The sequence below is a fragment of the Camellia sinensis genome, chromosome 1 (assembly GCF_055761805.1).
Source record: "Camellia sinensis isolate YWXY chromosome 1, ASM5576180v1, whole genome shotgun sequence".
NCBI classification, from domain to species: domain Eukaryota; kingdom Viridiplantae; phylum Streptophyta; class Magnoliopsida; order Ericales; family Theaceae; genus Camellia; species Camellia sinensis.
The window spans coordinates 17,746,618-17,764,952 of record NC_138961.1 but is presented as its reverse complement, the minus strand read 5'-3'; the positions used below and the strand labels follow the sequence as shown (position 1 = coordinate 17,764,952).

Below are 18,335 nucleotides of genomic sequence, written 5' to 3'. Positions count from 1 at the left end.
TACTTCATGGTTCATAGAAGGCATGATCACATGACATTTTGAAGCATAATTGAGCTCTACTACAAGTTTGGAGTAGAAGGATAAGGCTGGTAAAAGATGAAAAACTAACTAGGTCTGAGATCAATAGCAAGAAAAACAAGTACACAAATGGGAAAAAAAAAGTATTACATATCCCAAGAAACAAAAGTCAAATATTTGAAATTTTTAGAATCATGCTGATATTCCAAAACTTAGCTGATCTCAATTTGACATTTAGATAATCATGATGAAAGCTATATCAGGAAGGCAGAGGTGAGTCATCTCACAAGCTCACGTTTTATTTCTATTTTTTCAACTCTGTACATTACACAATTGTAGGATAAATACAAAAGAGCCATTTGAAATTCTATAGAGAAATTCATTTGACAAAGAATAGTATTTACACCTTCAACCTTCAATTGAGTCCCTTATTTTAGGCAACTAGCCATTGTGGCGATTTTCAGAAGCCATTCTTCAATATAATTGTTTTCAAATACATACTACATAGGTTTAACTTCAACTACAACGATAAAATCTTATCTAATTGAAATTATAGTCCTTGATAGGGCATAATGGTAGTAGAATAAGATACCCTGGCTACTCGTGATAAGGCCTTATCATTGTATGCACTACGACGTATGCCAGAATGGAATAAATAATAGAAACAATTTGGAATATGCTCTTTCTTCCTTTTAGCCGCAACCCCTTTGAAAACTTGGGAGTAGATGGCAAACCATGACCAAGTTGACAAACATGAGTTTGACTTTAGCAATACAGATAATACTGGGCATTGGGCTTTGACAATGAATTATCATATCATAAATAGCATGCACAGCAGACCAATTACTGGTACATTTCAAAGACAAGAAATAGTTGACATAATAGTAAAACCAAACATACTAACCCCTGGTTTTGAAGACTCGGTCAATGGGCCATGATGAAGAATCTGACACAAGAAGATAACCGATTCATGATAAAGAAATCCATTATCTGGGTCCAGAATGTTTGATACTTTCTTGGACATGATAACACAATACTTTGACTTTGTACATACAGTTTCTTCATCATGTCAGCTTGTAGAAATGCATTTATGATTCAGCAAACCCATCCTGGACCTCACCTTAAACACCAACTCTCTAATGATTATATGACAAGGGCTAACATTCTGCTTCCAATGAAGAATTCTGCTACAATTAAAGCTAGAATCCCACATTTGCAACCAACTCTCTAATGATATATAACAAGAGCTCAAATTGTGCTAACATTACATGGCCTTGAGAGTATTTTTCAAATGTTTTTTTGATAATTCGAATTATTCATATTGTAAAGTTTGTCAATTAGATCATCCATGAAAAAAATCAAGTTAATTAGATATTTGTAACTTATAACATGTCTACATTTATGTTCGAAAAAATAAATGTTTAGTATAGTTTTGATAATTTTTTTTAAAAATAATTATGATCCAAACATGAACTATGCATGTCCGATTTATTTTATATTTTATATGAATGATATACATGAAGAATCCTACGATACAAACGATTTCGATCATTAAAATAAAATTGATACAAATCTCAACGGGCCGTCACAGCAGGTGCTGTGATTGCACCCTCCCTTGTGCCCACAAAACCTTTTGACATTTCTTTCATGGAAGTCCAGCAGAGTATGCTTCTTTTATTTTTCTTTTTCTTTTTTTAAGTTCTATGAAAATGTAGTTTTATTTTTATCTGAAGGAAAATGACTAACAGGAGCCAGGTCAAACCAAGCCAACATGACTTTTAGTAATTGGGGTGGGCTGGGGTGGGTTTTCAACATATAGTATATAATAATTACGGAATATACTCTTGTTTATTAGGTCTCCTAGTCTTGTTCACAAATGAGACTTGTAACTTAGTGGTAAATTGAACCCAATTTGGACTCCCACCTCTTTCCCAGAGGCACTTCAGTATATTAGTTATAAAAAATAAAATAAAAATAAAATAAAAAAATAAAAGGTTAACAAATTTCATAGAGAGCAACAACACTAGCATAGCAAGCCACTTATGGATCTAGCTATAGGTTGTTCAATAAATTGATTAGCATAAAGCTCCACCTCTAATTTTAATTTAATCCCTTTTAAATAGGCTATGGTGTTCTTGATGCATAATACTTACAAGAGTAACACCAAACACCAAAAACTAGTAAGGCTTATTATACTAACCAGTATGGTAACAATAGTAACACAGAAATGGTAAAAGCCAACAATGAATACTAAGATAATAACCTGCCTCTCCTCCTATAAACATTATCACAGAGAGAGAGTCCAAATTTATGTTTATTGGGCAGGCACCATACATGTGCATGTGCTACAGTTATTTATGAGTCATACTGGGATGAAAACCGACATAACATAAGCTTTTCAGTACACGCTTGCCACACCATTTTTGCATTTTTTATTCTTAACAAACTCAAAAGACTACATATTTAATTGATAATTACAATCATAAATCAAATATTTGATAGTCGCCATCTATATCAAACACCAAGAATATGCTTATTCATATTTGGTATACCTAAAACCATACTTGTCAACAAGACGGCTAAGGAAGGATCAGTGTTACTCATAGACGGTCAAAGAATCTCATGTCCCACTGCTTCCAAAAATGTATTTCAAACGGTTGTGGAAATGAACTACTCTCAACTACTACAATACATGAAATATGCAATCAAAGCCTGATATGCAAAACTGAATGCACTATTCAATCAAGAGGGGGGTTCCAAATTGAAGATCTTCATTGATCTGCTTGTCGTCAACTATAATTCAATTAATCAAGTTCGCAGATAAACTTTTAAACAGCCACCTAATTCATAATTTCATTTGTTTTCAATATAATTTATTGACTAAATCTTAATCCTTGCAACAGTAATCTGAAGACAGAACAATTCATGCATGGTATCACATTCTTCACATTGTGCACTGCGCATTTCAGATTATATTTTCTCCAATAAATCAATGCAAGTCCTTCCCGTGTTCATGACTGCTTGCAATATTCGTAGAAGGTATAAACTTGAGCTGAGTCTCCTTGTGCTAGTCTGAACTAACTTAAATTCCACCAAAAAGAAACAGAAAGAAGAAGAAATAATTCGAAGGGTTTTATTACTGTGTACGTTTTTTTTTTTTCCGTCTTTCTTTATTTTTTTTTAATTATTATTATTATTATTATTATTATTAAGAAGGGAAGAAAAATCATTTAACTACTTGGGAGGTGTGTGTTGGCCGAAGATGAAAGGGTTCTTGCAATAGGTAACAATCCAAATCATATAAAATATTCACATTTAGTCAAGGGCTTCTACTAAATTCAAACTGTTAATTATAATCAATAGGACATTCATTCTCAAGTTTATAGCAGAAACAAGCAAAAGACATTAAGGATGGCCAAGTTTACAATTTACACATTCACAATTTATTGAAGAGAAACCTTGCTGGAAAGAATAAAATACAGCATTAATTCTGAAAATTAATTTTGAAAATTAGGGAAAACATTAATTTTGAAAATTATGGAAAACAGAGATAGAAAAATAGAGAAATTGAGTGTGAGAGAGAGAGAGAGAGAGAGAGAGAGAGGACCCATACCTGATCGGAGAGAACACACAGTAGTAAAGGAGATACGACGTCTGTGGCGACACTGAAGGAGGAAAATATGAATGACGTTGGAGAAGAACACACTGAAGGGGCACTGGAGAAGAACACACAGCACTTGTGTTTTGAGAGGGAGAGGGAGAGGAGGAGAGATAGAGATTGATAGGAAAACTGATTCGTTGTGTTTTGTTTTGAAAGGGAGAGACAGATAGAGATAGAGACTGATGCGAAGACTGATCCAAAACAAAAACAAAAAAAAAAGGAAGGGAAAAATAATCCAAGAAAACTAATATATATATATATATATAAGAGGGAAAAATAATCTAGGAAAACTTATCCCAAAAAAACAAAAAGGGAAAAATAGTAGACTATTTTTTTCATTACCGCTTAATATGTCAAAATTCTTCTTTCAAAATTAGTGACAAAATAATTTTCTCACTAAAAGGCCTACAAATATTAAAAATTATTAGTGACGAAAATATATTTCTCACCAAATGGTCTTAAAATATTTAAAATCAAGTTTTTCAACAAAAAAAAAAATTAGATTATTGGTGACGCAAATATATTCCTAATTAATAACTTTTTAATTGTTGAAAAAAAAAATTCTCACCAAAAGTTTCAAATTTTGGCACCATCAAAAAAAATTAGTGGGAAAAATTTAGGTGACGAAACTTATTTTTTTGGTCACCTAAAAGTAAGTATTTATTGACGAAAATAAATCCTGTCACCTATTATTTTTATTTTTTTGTTATACGTGACAAAATTTATAATTCCTCATGGATTATTCTTATTTAGTGACGAAATTTGTTTTCTTCACTAATTTTCGTCACCATACCAAAACAGAGAATAAGAGAAAGAGACACTAGAAAAAGAGTAAAGAGAAATCACGTACCAAATCACCAAGAGAAAAATATGTGGCGGTTACCGGCAAGGCAACTAGTGGTGGCGACGATCGGCAAGGCTACTAGTGGCGGCGATGGCGATCGGCCTGATGGAGGAGCAAGAGGTAAGACAAATTAATAACCTTCTTTTTTTTTTTTTTTTGAGAGAGAGAGAGAGAGAGAGAGAGAGAGATGACAAACAGAAAAAGGGTAAAAAAAATTAATACCCTATTTTCTTTTTATTGCCTCTCAATATATCAAAAATTTCCCACCAAAAATGGTGACAATATTATTTCCTTCCCAAAAGATATCAAAAATATTACTCCCTCCGTCCCAAAATATTAGTCCCTTATTCCATTTTTCATTGTCCCAAAATATTAGTCTCTCTTCAAAAATCAAGTACAAAAATAATATAAATTTCCTATTTTGTCCTTCTTTTAAATTAATAAACAACATAAAAAGTACAATTATGACATTTATATTCACTATCAAAAGGATAATTTTAGAAAATCAACTTTTTTCAAATGCAATAATTGTACTACCAAAAAAAGTTGGATTCCCGAAAAGGGACCATTATTTTGGGACGGAGGGAGTAAAACGTTTTGGTGACGAAAATATATTCCTCACAAATAATTTTATAATTAGTAACAAATTTTTTTCTCACCAAAAGTCCCAAAATTTTGGCGCCACCCAAAAAAAATAGTGAGAAAATTTTTGGTGACGAAACTTAATTTTTCCTCACTTAAAATGAAGTATTTATTGACGAAAATAAATTTTGTCACCTATCATTTTTATTTTTTTAATTATATAGACAAAATTTATAAATTCCTCACGAATTATTTTTATTTAGTGACGAATTTTATTTTCTTCACTAGTTTTCGTCACCATAGGTTACTTTTGTTGTAAATAGAAGCAGCACAAAAACTTTGTTTACTTCTCTCAACCAGTGCCACTAAGGCCAAGTTACATTGATGGATTTGGAAAGAAAAAAATGAAAGGTGTGTGAAATGTAATTATATTTCAATTATATTTATTTATTTATTTTAAAATTTCTACTCAAATTTATGAACCAAACAGTGTAACAAGATCAAGGGTGGACCTAGGATTCGTCGATGGGGTGGGCTAATATTAAGGTAAAATTATACAATATATTTTCAGTATAACCACATAAGAAAAAAGAGAATTTAATAATATAATCTAGATTAATATCTAAATTTATTGATTAGAAACAATCTAACTGCGTTGTGCTCGACAAGTCTTTAAAAATTCGAATTCATCGATTACAAAATCTAGATCCATTTTCAAAAACCATGAAAAACAATATGATTTATCCTTTAAAGGAGAATACTCTAACTAATAAAATTGTTTAAACCAAATATGTTGAAAGCAGCGATTTTGCTTTCCAAATGAGGACCTAGGATACTCACGTTTAGGTTGATAAGGTCCCAAGTTCACATAAGCTCATCTAACCTCATCCCGTTGATTAACCGGATATTCACAAATTTGTAAGCATAAGCCAGGATCTCATTCAATAACAGTTGAATCAAATTCACTTGGTTTATTTGCTTGAGGTATGAAAGCCGGTTGCACATTAGAAAATGAGGTTTTAACAACATTGGATGTTGTACTACTAGCCTTCTGTTTTGATTGATAGAATGAGAAAAGGGTTTTTCCTTTTTTAAGTGTAGAGGTTCCATTATTTATAACCTAAAAAAAAATTTTAAAAAAAATTAACCATATTTAATATTAAACCAGAGTATATTCGTAATAATTTTAAATATTAGGGCTTTTATATACATCCTCAATAATTTTTATTTAAGCTTTCATTATTTTTAGGAGAAATTACTCATAAATCCCATTTTGATAAATGTTGCTCTAATTAGTCTTGAATGTTTTTTATTAAACCATTTAGTCCTTTTTATGATTTCCCTCCTTTCCGAACATCAACTACATCATCACCATCAACAAACATCAACTACATCACCAACATCACTAAAAAACATCACAAAAACATCAACTACATCGTAAAACATCATCAAAACATCCTAAAACATCACAACATCATCAAAAACAACATCGTAACAAACATCGTGAAAAATTAACATCAGATTCATTTAAACATAAACACCAAAAATCAGATTCATTTAAACATCAGATTTCAAACATCAAATTCATTAATATAATGTAACACCAATCCAAAATGGTAAACATCAGATTCAAACATCAGATTCATTAATATAATGTAACACCAAGACATTAACTACATTGATCATCAAAAGCATTAACTACATTGAACATCAACGTCAGAACACTCCAAACACTGTCCAAAAACCTTACAAACCCTAGCCATGGCGGTGAACGAGACACCAGAGACCCTCCAAGTCCACAGACTCCCACTCTCTAAATACATCGATGCCCTCCATTCGTCGTCCTCGCCGTATTCGACTCCGATTCCAACTCCTCCGCCATCGAAATCCACTCTCTAACCCGATCAAACCCCTCAAATCTAACTCTCCAAGTGCTCACGATTTCTAGAGGTTGGTGTTGTACAGGGAGGCCTTCGAATTCTTCTTCGTCCCAGTACTCAAACGAACTCGTTGAGGGTTTGGAAGGTATATCCGAATCGGCTGAAAAGGGGTTTTGATCAGGGGGTCCATGATCGAACTGGGGAGGAAGAGAGAGGAGAGAGGAAAGAACCACAGAGAAGAAGAGCAGTGTCTCCTCGCCACCATCGCCGTGATTGTTAGAGAGAGATGATGATGTATGATGATGTTTGATGTTTGATCTGTGTTTGATTCAGAAACTAGGGGATATTGATATTTGGATCTGAATCCTAGATTGGAAGCCTCATTTTGCTCCTTATTTTGATGTTTGATCGTTATTTAAAAAATTATTTAATCGTTATTTTTGATGTTATTTTATGATGATGTTTGATGTTATTTTGATGATGATGTTTGATGTTGTTTCGATAATGTTACTCATAAATCTGATGTTTGATGGATAATATTTGATGTTTGATGAATAATCTTAATGTTTAATGGTTCAGAATCTGTGTTTGATGTTTGATGAATAATCTTAATGTTTAATGGTTGATGTTTGATGAATAATCCTGGCATTGGTAATGTTTGATGTTGAATGAATAATGTTTGATGTTTGAAAAGAAGGGAAATCATAAAAAGGCCTATAGTAAGCTTCTTGGGAAATAGGACCTATTAGTCCAACAAAAAACCTTCGGGACTAAATGGGTTAACCTTTCCAAATTTGGGATTTATTGGTGCTTTCCCCTTATTTTTATATATGTCCCAAAAAACTCCTTCAAAGTTCAAAAACTAAGAGCAATATATAACATTGAATAAGGTAGCATCATAAAAAAATAAGAGTAATATAATATTTGTTGTTTAAAGACAAAATTTCAAAACCACTGTTAATCAAATCCATTCTTAACTAATGAAATAAAATAATTGGTTAATTACACTTACCAAAAATGTTAGGAAAGTGGAGCAGCTGCAAGCTACTGTAGACGACAGAGAGAGCCAGTGCCTGTCTATTGGAAGATGTGAAGATTGTTTTGGAAGATTTATTCTTTAAATACAAACCTATCTATTTTTATTTTTATTTTTGGGTAAGTATTAGGCTGTTTATCTAAAAAATAAACAAAAACACTATTAGCCCTTATTTGGGGGAAATAAGGGCTGGGCTGGAAGAGGTTGGGAGCCTGGGCTGGGTTGGGAAAAAAAATTTTCTACAAATTTTTTAAATTTTGAGCTGAATTGCAGCTACTTATGCCCAGTCCTAGGTCCGCCCTTGAACAAGGTGCTGGAAATAAAAAGCCTCTTGCTTATTGTTTTATGGTCTATAAACAGAAAACGAATAAATTTATTTGCTTTACTTTAGTCGACCGCATGAACATAACGATCAAATTCAAAAAGTTAAGATTTGAATTAAAAAAAGAATGCCAACTTTTTATTTTTACATTTTTAACTATTATTTTAAAGAGGTAGCTTAGCGCTATTGGACTCGTGAGACTCATCACGGGTCTTATTTCAATGATCTAAACTGTTCATTTTATTGAATACTTTGTGTATTTCACTTGCAAAAAAAAAAAAAAGTCAACGACACAATTGAATAAGTTAAGATTACTAGATCGACATAATTTTTCATGTGGATAAAATATACAAAGTCAACGACATAATAAATTATTCAAATTATTAAAATAGGACCTGTGCTAAGTGTCACAGGCTCGAAGAGTGCCCTCCGGTCCATAAATTGTGTGGTCTCATTTGAAGCATTGATGTCCTCTAATAATAATAAAAGGGCTAGGCTTCCCTCCAGTATGTGATTAGACTGGAGAGTACTGTTAAATTTATGGGGCTCACCACGAATCCCGTTTTGATAATCCGAACCGTTCAATATGTAAAACTCGTCGAGTACTATATTCCTGTAAAAAATCACATTAATCGGATATTGATAGCTATCTCATCGGATCAGATTTCTATCAACCGTTTATTTTTTCACTGTCTATTTTTTTATTCAAAACTGATTTGATTACGTAGCTATCAATATCCAATCAACATAATTTTTTATAGACATATATTACTCGATGAGTTTTACACATTGAACAATTTAGATTATTAAAAGGAGACCCGTTGAGGACCCCACCGATCTAACAGTATCTCGGATGGGAGGGATACCAGACCCTAATAAAATACATACTATGAAGCAACAAATTTGTGATGCACGTAACAACCACCACGAAATACGCAAAATATCAACCAGAGGTAGAGCGCCGTCAAAGAATTAGGCAAACACAACACGAAGCTGTCAAAGAATTACGCAAATGAAGCCTGCGAGCTGCAGCCTTTTTTTCTCCAGCACATGCGTTGTCAATAAAAATTACATAAAATCAAAATACAGCATGTTATATAAATGCATATATACCATTGAGTGCATCAACATCATTGTATTGATCAGCAATTCACAATAACAAAGAGAGAGAGAGAGAGAGAGAGATGATGGATACAAAACAGAGCAAAACCAATGTCCTAATGTTACCATGGTTGGCCCATGGTCATATCTCTCCCTTCCTAGAGCTAGCCAAGAAACTTTTAGAGAGAAACTTTCACATATATCTGTGTTCAACACCAATCAATCTAAAATCCATCAAGAAAAGAATCACAGACAAGTACTCTCTCTCCATTGAACTTGTAGAAATCCACATTCCATCCTTGCCTGAGCTCCGTCCTCACTACCATGCCACCAATAGCCTCCCAATCCATCTCAATTCCACCCTCAGAACAGCCTTTGAGATGGCAAGCACAAGCTTCTCCACCATCCTCAACACACTAAGCCCAGATCTTGTAATTTATGACGTCGGCCCCCCATGGGCACAATGTCAACATAAATTTTAGAACATAAACCTTACACTTTGGATCATTTACCATGTGTATTATCAAGAAATCAAGACAAAATGACATACCTGAATCCATTGATGAACGGTTAAACGGAAGCGTGATTATCAATGAACTCTTTGTTATTGATTATGTTGTTGCCTTCTAATCCTTTCCCCTTTGGTGCCTTATGTTTCTCCTTGAGAGGATTTAGAAAAAAAAATGGCAGTGTTCTTATTTTTACTTGGGAAGGAATAGGGACCATAACCTTTTAAAGGTTGTAATTGGTTTTCAAAACTGAAAGGTTGTGGAAGTTCAAAATGAATGAAAACCAACTTTAACCAATATGTTTTAATTTCTATTTCTGCCCCTCATAGAAATAGAAATTATACAACTAGTATCTACACATTAGGTCCATAACACATATACCCTTAAGCCTATTAACTAAATTGAATCACTTAAATTGTAGGCTTCTTATAAATGATAACACCACATTTAATTATGTGGTTCCATTGAGACATTATCTAACAATCTCCCACTGGACCACATATGTATCCTGAAAAATGTGCTTAACTTTAGTGAGCTCAGAAATTTGTTATCATAACTTGAGGGTATCCAAACAATCTTGTCCATTAACTATATTAATATAGGATCAAAGCGGTCTTCGTTACATCAATCGTAACTCGACCCACCAATGGTCACGTATACTAATACAGCTAAATGACATAGATCAATCATGGATGCGTAGCATGGAAAGTACATGTGATGTGATCCATACATGCCTATTTCTAACTGGTCCTACTTAACTTTATTGAGATCAATACTTCACAATACGTAACAGAGCGTAATAAACTGAATATTTCATTTCTGCAGAAATTAATCTAATTACATAGATAAAACTCAAGGCTGACATAAAGCAGTAATATAAATACAAACTCCCACTAAACCAGAATGTTCTCAAATAGAACAACACCCATCTGAGCAGTGTGCTCATGAAAGACCTTGGGTGGTAGTCCCTTCGTAAGTGGATCCGCTATCATGGAGTTTGTCCCAATGTGCTCTATGGAAATCTGTCCACTCTGCACGCTTTCTTTTACAACTAGGAACTTGATATCAATATGCTTTGATTTTGTCGAGCTCCTGTTGTTATTGGAACATAAAACTGCAGACTTATTGTCACAATATAACTTAAGTGGTCTTGCAGTGCCTTCCAAAATACGCAACCCAGTGACAAAATTCCGCAGCCATATCCCTTGGTTTGATGCCTCATAACATGCTACAAATTTTGCGGCCATGGTGGATGAAGCTATGAGCGTCTGCTTTGTAGACCTCCAAGAAATTGCTCCGCCAGTTAACAGATAAATATAGCCTGATGTGGATTTCCTACTGTCTTGGCATCCAGCAAAATCGGAGTCGGAATATCCAATGGCCTCTAACTTATCCGATCTCCTATATGTGAGCATATATTCCTTTGTTCTCTGTAAATATCGCATAACACGCTTGACTGCTTTCCAATGATCCATGCCAGGATTACTTATATATCTGCCTAACATACCAACTATAAACGCAATATCCGGACGCGTACATACTTGAGCATACATTAGACTCCCTACAGCCGAGGCATAAGGAATCTTCTGCATTTCTTGAATTTCAAGACTGTTCTTCGGGCATTGGCTGAGACTAAACTTGTCTCCCTTAGCAACCGGGGTTTCACCTGATTTACAATTTTGCATGCCAAATCTATTGAGTACTTTTTCGATATAGCTCCTTTGTGATAATCCCAGAATACCCCGAGAACGATCTCGGAGTATTTCGATTCCTAATACAAAAGAAGCATCTCCAAGATCTTTCATTTCAAAATTCTTAGATAGAAATCTCTTGGTGTCAAGTTTATATCGTTTGTGGCAAGCAATATGTCGTCAACATATAAAATCAAAAATATGTGTTTACTCCCACTGAACTTGTGATACTCACATTCATCAACAACATTAGTTTCAAAACCATACGAAGTGAGAATTTGATGAAATTTGAAGTACCATTGATGAGAAGCTTGTTTGAGTCCATAGATGGATTTAGTCAATTTGCAAACCATATTCTTTGGGTCTCCTGACACAAAGTTTTCTGGCTGCACCATATAAATTGTTTCTTTAATGTCACCATTAAGAAAAGCTGTTTTGACATCCATCTGATGCAACTCAAGATCAAAATATGCAACAAGCGCCATAATTGTCCTAAAAGAATCTTTCGAAGAAACTGGAGAGAATGTTTCTTTAAAGTCAATTCCTTCTTTTTGAGTAAAGCCTTTGGCTACAAGACATGCCTTATACCTCTCCACATTACCATTTGAATCCCTTTTGGTTTTAAATATCCATTTACAACCTACGGGCTTCGCACCAACTGGTAATGAGACAAGTTCCCAAACTTTATTGTCTTGCATAGACTTATATTCTTCATTCATGGCTTCTATCCACTTATGAGAGTTGGAACTTTCCATGGCTTGACGAAAGTTGATTGGATCATCTTTCGACATTCCATTTTCTACCTCATGCTCCTGGAGATATACAATATAATCATCTGAAAATGCAAATCTCCTTTCTCTGGTGGATCGCCTTAATGGCACAGATTCTTGAGATTGAGGTTGTAGAGTTTGTTCCTCAGGAACAATTACCTCATCTTGAATGGGGGTTTGAACTATATTATCTTGAACAACATTGTCTGGTTAAGGATCCGAAATTACTTCTCGAGCAATGACAGGTATAGGAACCTGTGATTGGTCAAAAGTAGTAGTAGGAAGTGTGATTACTCCTGCTTCCTCCTCAAAGACAATGTCTCTAACTGGATTTCTCCCCCCAAACTCAACATCCTCAAAAAATGTTGCAATTCCCGTCTCAAATATTGACCTATTTGTGGGATCATAAAACTTGTAACCCCGTGATCGTTCGACATAGCCAATAAAGTAGCTGCTAATGGTTTTAGAGTCCAATTTTCGTTCATGAGGTTTATAAGGCCTCGCCTCAGCAGGACACCCCCACACATGCAAATGTTTTAGACTAGGCTTTCGCCCAACCCAAGGCTCATAAGGTGTTTTTACAACTGCTTTAGTTGGCACCCGATTTAAGATATAAGTTGCTGTCTTTAGAGCCTCACCCCAGAGGGACTCTGGTAAAGTAGAATAACTGATCATACTTCTTACCATATCCTTAAGAGTCCCGTTTCGTCTCTCAGATACACCATTCATGCAAGGTGATCCGGGCATGGTGTATTGTGGGACGATTCCACATCCCTCCAGGTATTTTGCAAACGATCCTGGACGTTGTTCACCTGATCCATCATATCTGCCATAGTATTCACCACCACGGTCAGACCTGACACTTTTAATCCGTTTGTTGAGTTGTAACTCAACTTCGGCCTTAAATTTTTTGAATATGTCCAAAGACTGTGATTTCTCATGGATAAGAAATAGATACCCATATCTGGAATAGTCGTCTATGAATGTGATAAAATATTGTTGACCATTCCAAGACGCCATAGGGAATGGGCCACAAATGTCCGTATGAATTAATTCTAAGACATCTGTAGTCCTATGGGCACCATATTTCTTTATTTTTGTCTGTTTTCCCTTGATACACTCAACACAGACATCAAAATCTGAAAAATCAAAAGAGTCCAAAATTCCATCAGACACAAGGCGCTCAACTCTAGATTTAGAGATGTGACCTAAGCGTTTGTGCCATAATGAGGCTGAATTTTCCTTAGTTAATTTACGCTTTGTACCTCGTGATTCCACGTGCAAGGTTGCATTATAAGATGCAATAGTTTCGAGCAAATATAGATTATCAAACACATTAAGTAAACCAGTACCAACAACATTGGAATTAATAGACATACTAAACTTCATATTTCCAAAAGAACAATAATATCCCAATTTGTCCAATACAGAAATAGAAATTAAATTTCGTCTAAAGGACAGTACAACAAAAGTGTCTAATAAATCCAAATAATAACCAGTTTTCAGTAATAATCTAAAGTGCGCTATTGCCTGGACTTCTATTGGCTTGCCATCACCCACAAAGATGTCTCTTTCAGCATCAGTTGGCTTTCGGTAGTTCAGGCAACCCTGCATAGAAACACATATGTGAGTAGTAGCACCAGAATCTACCCACCAAGTGTTTCTTGGTACTGAAGCTAAATTTATTTCAGAACAGACCAAAACATGAAATGTACCTTTCTTTACACGCCAGGCGACGTATTTGGCACAATCCTTCTTTCTGTGTCCGGGCTTGCCACAAAAGAAACAACCATCCTGCACTTTCTGTTTCTTTGGTTCCGGACCCTGAGGAATAGCAACTTCCTTTCCCTTATGCTTTCTTTTGCCCGTATGCTTGGAGGTGCTTGCCAGATGAGCACTTTCAGTCCTTTCTTGCTTCAATCTCTCTTCCTCTTGCACACAAAATGAAATGAGCTCATTGAGAGTCCATTTCTCCTTCTGGCAGTTATAACTGACCTTAAATTGGTTAAATTGTGCAGGAAGAGAGATGAGAACTAAATGCACGAGCAAATCATCAGATAGGTCGAGCTTTAGTGCCTTAAGTTTTGAAGCAAGATGAGACATTTCCATGATGTACTCGCGAACGTTACCCTTGCCTTTATACTTTATTGAAATCAAGCTTGCTAAAAGCGTGCTTGTTTCAGCCTTATCATTTTTAGCAAAACGCTTTTGAATTTCTGAAAGAAATTCACCGGCAACGGTAACATCCTCTGTTATTGCATCCCGAAAAACTTCTAGAATCCCACGCTTCATGATCATAAGACTTAGCCTGTTAGAACGATCCCACTTTTCAAAGTACACAGTTTCCTCAGGAGTACTTTGTGCAGTGAGAGCATTCGGTTTTGGCATCCTTAATGCCAAGTCTATGTCCATGCAGCCGAGAACAATCAATATGTTCTCTTTCCAGTCCTTAAAGTTTGTTCCATTTAACATTGGAACATTGTTCATGTTGGCAGAGATTGAAGTAGTCGACATTAAAGCTGAATAGAAAAGAAAATAAAAGGAATAAACAATTATGCTCACATTAAGTTACCAAACAGATAATCTCTAAATAAATTAATTTAATGACAACATCTCAAGATACCTAGCACAACATTAATACCAAGCCTTTGGATAGTGATATTAACTGTAAGTGGTATTCTTGTTGTAATGATCAAACATTGACAATAAGTTATGTCAAATAACAAATCTATCTTTTGATGGATTTATTATTCACATTAGGTTTTCTTAACAATTGGCACATGTTTATCACCACAAAATGTGTGTGTAATTCTGCCAAGTCTTAATCATGTCTTTGGACCGATAAATACCCGCATGAGATTCACAGACATGAACTTCAAAACATTCCATATAAAACAATCTAGACAAGAGAGATCACTTTTGTGACATCTTGTTTGAATTGACTTATATTGAGAATGTTAGAAAATTAAATTTCTGTAGACGTTGTATGAAATTACATTAAATTTAAAGATTTCTAAATTTGTGACCCCGTATATGTTATATAATCTGCAGCAATTCCAATTATATATATACATATATAAATAGAATTGACGGGTCCAAAAACAAATAGTTTTTTTTTTATGATGTTCAAAATTAAACCGATCAAATCGCAAGATATATCTATATATATATAAATACATGATGTTCATCCATTTGAGAGAAAAAAAAAAAACTGCCCACCGAATCATTTTACAATTCCAGAAAACAGATTGCCATTTTCACAGAACAAAACAGGAAAAAATAGAATTTACATCCATAAGAAAATTCAGAATCTGATTCCAGGAAACTAAATAGAATGAATAAAGCATATCAATTCTGATAAGACACATGATATGCATGCTCTGATACCAATTGTCAACATAAATTTTAGAACATAAACCTTACACTTTGGATCATATACCATGTGTATTATCAAGAAATCAAGGCAAAATGACATACCTGAATCCATTGATGAACGGTTAAACGGAAGCGTGATTATCAACGAACTCTTTGTTATTGATTATGTTATTGCCTTCTAATCCTTTCCCCTTTGGTGCCTTATGTTTCTCCTTGAGAGGATTTAGAAAAAAAAAATGGCAGTGTTCTTATTTTTACTTGGGAAGGAATAGGGACCATAACCTTTTAAAGGTTGTAATTGGTTTTCAAAACTGAAAGGTTGTGGAAGTTCAAAAGGAATGAAAACCAACTTTAACCAATATGTTTTAATTTCTATTTCTGCCCCTCATAGAAATAGAAATTATACAACTAGTATCTACACATTAAGTCCATAACACATATACCCTTAAGTCTATTAACTAAATTGAATCACTTAAATTGTAGACTTCTTATAAATGATAACACCACATTTAATTATGTGGTCCCATTGAGACACTATCTAACACACAATCCACTGCCTTGTCGTTTAATATTCCTGGCGTCCAGCTCATGACTACCGGAGCCACGATGGTTTCTTTTGTCCAACATATAATTAAGCACCATGGCAGTGTTGCATTCCCGTTTCCGGCAATTAAGCTTACGGGATTCCATGAAACGCAGTTTCCCATTTTGTTGAGACTGTTGTAAAAGAATACAATATTTGACAAACAAGTTGCCCTTGTAAATAATGATCAACCATCTTGCAACTTTATGTTGTACAACACTTGTAGAGAGCTTGAACGTAAATACATCGATTATCTAACGGTTATAGGTGAGGAGAAGGTTGTCCCTGTTGGTCCACTTGTTCAAGGCATTGTTGATGATGAAAATGAGCACTCTGAGATCATACAATGGCTTGACAACAAGGGTGAGTACTCCACTTTGTTTGTTTCTTTTGGGAGTGAGTATTTTATGTCTAAGGAAGAGATTGAAGAGATAGCTCATGGGTTAGAGCTTAGCATGGTTAATTTCATATGGGTTGTTAGGTTTCCTAATGCAGAGAAAGTTGAGCTTGAAGAAGCACTTCCTAAGGGGTTTGTTGACAGACTAGGAGAGAGAGGACTGGTTGTGGAGGGTTGGGCTCCACAGGCAAGAATTCTAACCCATTCAAGCACTGGTGGATTTCTGAGTCACTGTGGATGGAATTCAGTATTGGAAAGCCTAAAGTTTGGGGTTCCAATTGTAGCCATACCCATGCAGTTTGAGCAGCCATTGACTGCTAAACTGGTGGAGGAGGTTGGTGTGGCTGTGGAGGTCAACAGAGACATCAATGGAAGACTCAACAGAGAAGAGATAGCACAGGTAATAAGGAAGGTTATGGTGGAGAAAAGTGGAGAGGACATAAGGATTAAAGCAAAAAATTTTGGGGAGAAGATAAGAATGAAAGGAGATGAAGAGATAGAAGAGGCATTAGAAGTGTTGCTGCAGCTTTGTAAGGATGTGAAGTTGCTCAAAAATTAGTAGTGGAACTTTATTGAAATATTTACGTGGATTGAAAAGCAGTTTTTTTTTTTTTTTTTTTTTTTTTTGTCGTATGGTATACCAACTGATCCTTGATTCGGTTGTATACGAGTAGAAGATCAATAAATATTGTTTTCGTTCATGTGGTGCTTATATTGGACCTGATTGCTCTTTTTTTATCCACATAATTAACATTGTTTTCGTTCATGGTGCTTGTATTGGACTTGGTTGCTCTTTTTTGAGAAAAGTTAGGGATCACGAAAAAATTTTCATGAAAATAATCACGAAAGATTTATGATCCTTGGATTACCTTGATTAGTGTGTGGTGCTTTATTCTAAGTGTAATCCAAGGGTCACAATGCTTTCATGATTATTTTCATGAAAGGTTTTTCATGACACCTAGCATTGCTGCTCTTTTTTTATCCACATTTACCACTTCACTATCATTGGTGTAGTTGTTTCATCTCTTTAATGTAGTATTGATGGTATAAAAATTGTTAAGTGAAGCATTACTCTAATAAACAAAGAAAAGAAAAGAAAAGAAAAGATAAATGTTAGAAATTCACAATTTTATATACAAATTCACTCATAATAATATGGTAAGAGAGTTAGGTTATATGATTAGATAACAAATCAAAAAATGATAGTTATTGTACTATATCATTGTGAGTTTCAAACAATTTCTACATTGACATCGCTTTAAATTTTTAAAAAATATATAATAAGCTTATAAATTTGACATAATTATGTTAGACTGCATCAAAATTGTAATTAACATAACTTAGTGTCCTTTTCATCAAAAACTATTTAGCCATATAAGTGAAAAAATAATATTGTAATCTCTTTTATATTATTTATCTTTTATAGTTAGACACTATCTATATTACTTTTGGTATTTTTATTTGACTAAAAAAGATAGATATATAATTATATTAAAATTATACATCTCGTTGTATTTGTTCAAAAGCCAAGGGAGTGTGATTTACCGTATTTGTAAAAGAAAAAAG

General features: G+C 34.3%; 1 protein-coding gene and 1 pseudogene across 1 annotated transcript; one reads left to right on the top strand and one right to left on the bottom strand.

The window, feature by feature from the left end:
• Positions 1-9,530: 9,530 nt before the first annotated feature.
• Positions 9,531-17,743, top strand: LOC114273836 (UDP-glucosyltransferase 29-like; annotated as a pseudogene).
• On the bottom strand, positions 13,959-15,059 carry LOC145791916 (uncharacterized). The gene is made up of 2 exons (XM_082872373.1): positions 14,130-15,059; positions 13,959-14,022 (listed from the first exon to the last, which is right to left on the bottom strand). The coding sequence occupies exons 1-2, from the start codon at positions 14,926-14,928 to the stop codon at positions 13,994-13,996; spliced, it is 828 nt and encodes a 275-aa protein (XP_082728499.1). The 5' UTR covers positions 14,929-15,059; the 3' UTR covers positions 13,959-13,993.
• Positions 17,744-18,335: the final 592 nt, after the last annotated feature.

Bases quoted from the DNA above. Each gene is read 5' to 3' on its own strand.
- LOC145791916 (XM_082872373.1), bottom strand. From the start codon at position 14,928: ATGTCGACTACTTCAATCTCTGCCAACATGAACAATGTTCCAATGTTA. The intron at 14,023-14,129 runs GTACATTTCATG...GTTTCTATGCAG, and splicing joins CGCCTGGCGTGTAAAGAAAG to GGTTGCCTGAACTACCGAAA.